Here is a 1,885-nt window from a genome sequence, read left to right as displayed (position 1 = left end):
ACTGTCTTCATTTATTAGTCAGATGGAAGATCCGAGAAGAATCAAGAACGCAAGCCGAAACAACAACAATTTTTTTAATTTTAAAACATTTATAATAATATATAATAAAAAATGCATATAATGGATTACATTTATATGAATTCTCCGTGGAATGACTTTGTGGCTGCCAGCATCATAGATAAGTAAGCTCCATTGGCTATATAACGTATGTACATTGTACATATATACTTCCGATAAGCTCCCACCCATCTCTCGGTTACATATTGATTTTCGGAAGCAAGTGAATTAATACAAATGGTGCGGCAGATACGCCTAGGGAATCATTACTTCGCTTTGCTGCTTCCAGAGGGGTTGTATTATCTTTCGGAAAGCAATGAAATTCCTCATTGTCCTTCTCCTGGCCGTGGCCCTGAACACAGCCCTCAGTGTGGAGGTGGTGGAAAAATTGGTAAGACAAACACAAACATGATTCGGCGATAATTTATTCATTTATTTATTAAATTTAAAGGAGTTTGATATCTTCAAAACCGAAACGACAAGCAAATTTGAGGTGATTACATTGAAATTAGATGAAATATTGAAGCAAAATAGGCTTGGACCTCCCGGACGGTCCGCCGATATAAGACTTAACGGTATACCCGGTGAACCTGGTCCTGTAGGACCTCCCGGACTTATCGGTATACCCGGTGAACCTGATCCTGTAGGATCTCCCGGACTTATCGGTATACCCGGTGTACCTGGTCCTGTAGGACCTCCCGGAATTATCGGTATACCCGGTGTACCTGGTCCTGTAGGATCTCCCGGACTTATCGGTATACCCGGTGTACCTGGTACTGTAGGATCTCCCGGACTTTTCGGTATACCCGGTGAACCTGGTCCTGTAGGACCTCCCGGACTTATCGGTGTGCCTGGTCCTGTAGGACCTCCCGGAATTATCGGTATACCGGGTGTACCTGGTCCTGTAGGATCTCCCGGACTTATCGGTATACCCGGTGTACCTGGTACTGTAGGATCTCCCGGACTTTTCGGTATACCCGGTGAACCTGGTCCTGTAGGACCTCCCGGACTTATCGGTGTACCTGGTCCTGTAGGACCTCCCGGACTTATCGGTATACCCGGTGTACCTGGTCCTGTAGGACCTCCCGGATGGCCCGGGCCTAATGGACCTCGCGGATATCCCGGGATGCGAACTGGAGACGATTTGGAGTAGTGGGCGGTTCAGTTCTGCTCCGCTCCCCACAGTTTGATGTAGTTCCAGATTGATTTATGTTCTCCTGTGGTCGTCCGCATCGTCATGGTCCCAGCTGCGGAGGCGTCACAGCTGTAGGGAAGGAAATATATAAAAAAAAGTAAAATGAATTCTGTTTTCCTTTGTCACTTGTTGGGAAATTAGTTTTTTGAGTCAAGTTGTGTGTGTTTCTGGGCTGGACGCACATGTGATTTGATTGGGGAAACCGAATCGAAAAGTCATTTATTTTGAAGCCCAGTATGTGTCTCTGCTCTGGATCTTCGGGTGGGAGGCGTCTACTTCTTCTTCGGCCTGTCCACTTGACATATTTTTACGGTTGAAAAGTTGTGCCGTGCCCTGCCGTGCCGTGCCATTCGCTCGTTCGCTCGTTCATTCCTTCATTCGTTGATTCGTTTATTCATTCATCAATCAGCGTACGCGACACAGCATGAAAAATGTCACTGGAGTGCGGCATCAAAGTGCCGGCAGCAACGCACTGACGGATGTACAGACCCTAGAAGTACCCAGGGATATTCTCCGCCCCCCATCGAATGGTTCATTCTGTAGAGGGTATTCGCCGCAAACTCTTTCCCACCTCCAGTGACACTTGAATAACTTTTCCTCTTGACTTTACCCATTCGATGCGATGCGATGCGA

The 1,885-nt window shown here is 46.9% G+C and overlaps 1 protein-coding gene across 1 annotated transcript; it reads left to right on the top strand.

Moving 5' to 3' along the window:
• The first annotated feature begins 317 nt into the window (after positions 1-317).
• Positions 318-1,355, top strand: LOC108150775 (collagen alpha-1(VIII) chain-like). The gene is made up of 2 exons (XM_017279071.2): positions 318-448; positions 509-1,355. Exons 1-2 carry the CDS (start codon positions 374-376, stop codon positions 1,208-1,210), a joined length of 777 nt encoding a protein of 258 aa, XP_017134560.2. The 5' UTR covers positions 318-373; the 3' UTR covers positions 1,211-1,355.
• The last annotated feature ends 530 nt before the right edge of the window (positions 1,356-1,885 follow it).

The sequence above is a fragment of the Drosophila miranda genome, chromosome XR, assembly GCF_003369915.1.
Source record: "Drosophila miranda strain MSH22 chromosome XR, D.miranda_PacBio2.1, whole genome shotgun sequence".
In the NCBI taxonomy this organism is placed as follows: Eukaryota; Metazoa; Arthropoda; class Insecta; order Diptera; family Drosophilidae; genus Drosophila; species Drosophila miranda.
Note: the sequence above shows the minus strand (reverse complement) of the source record. Positions and strands in the feature narration are given on the sequence as shown.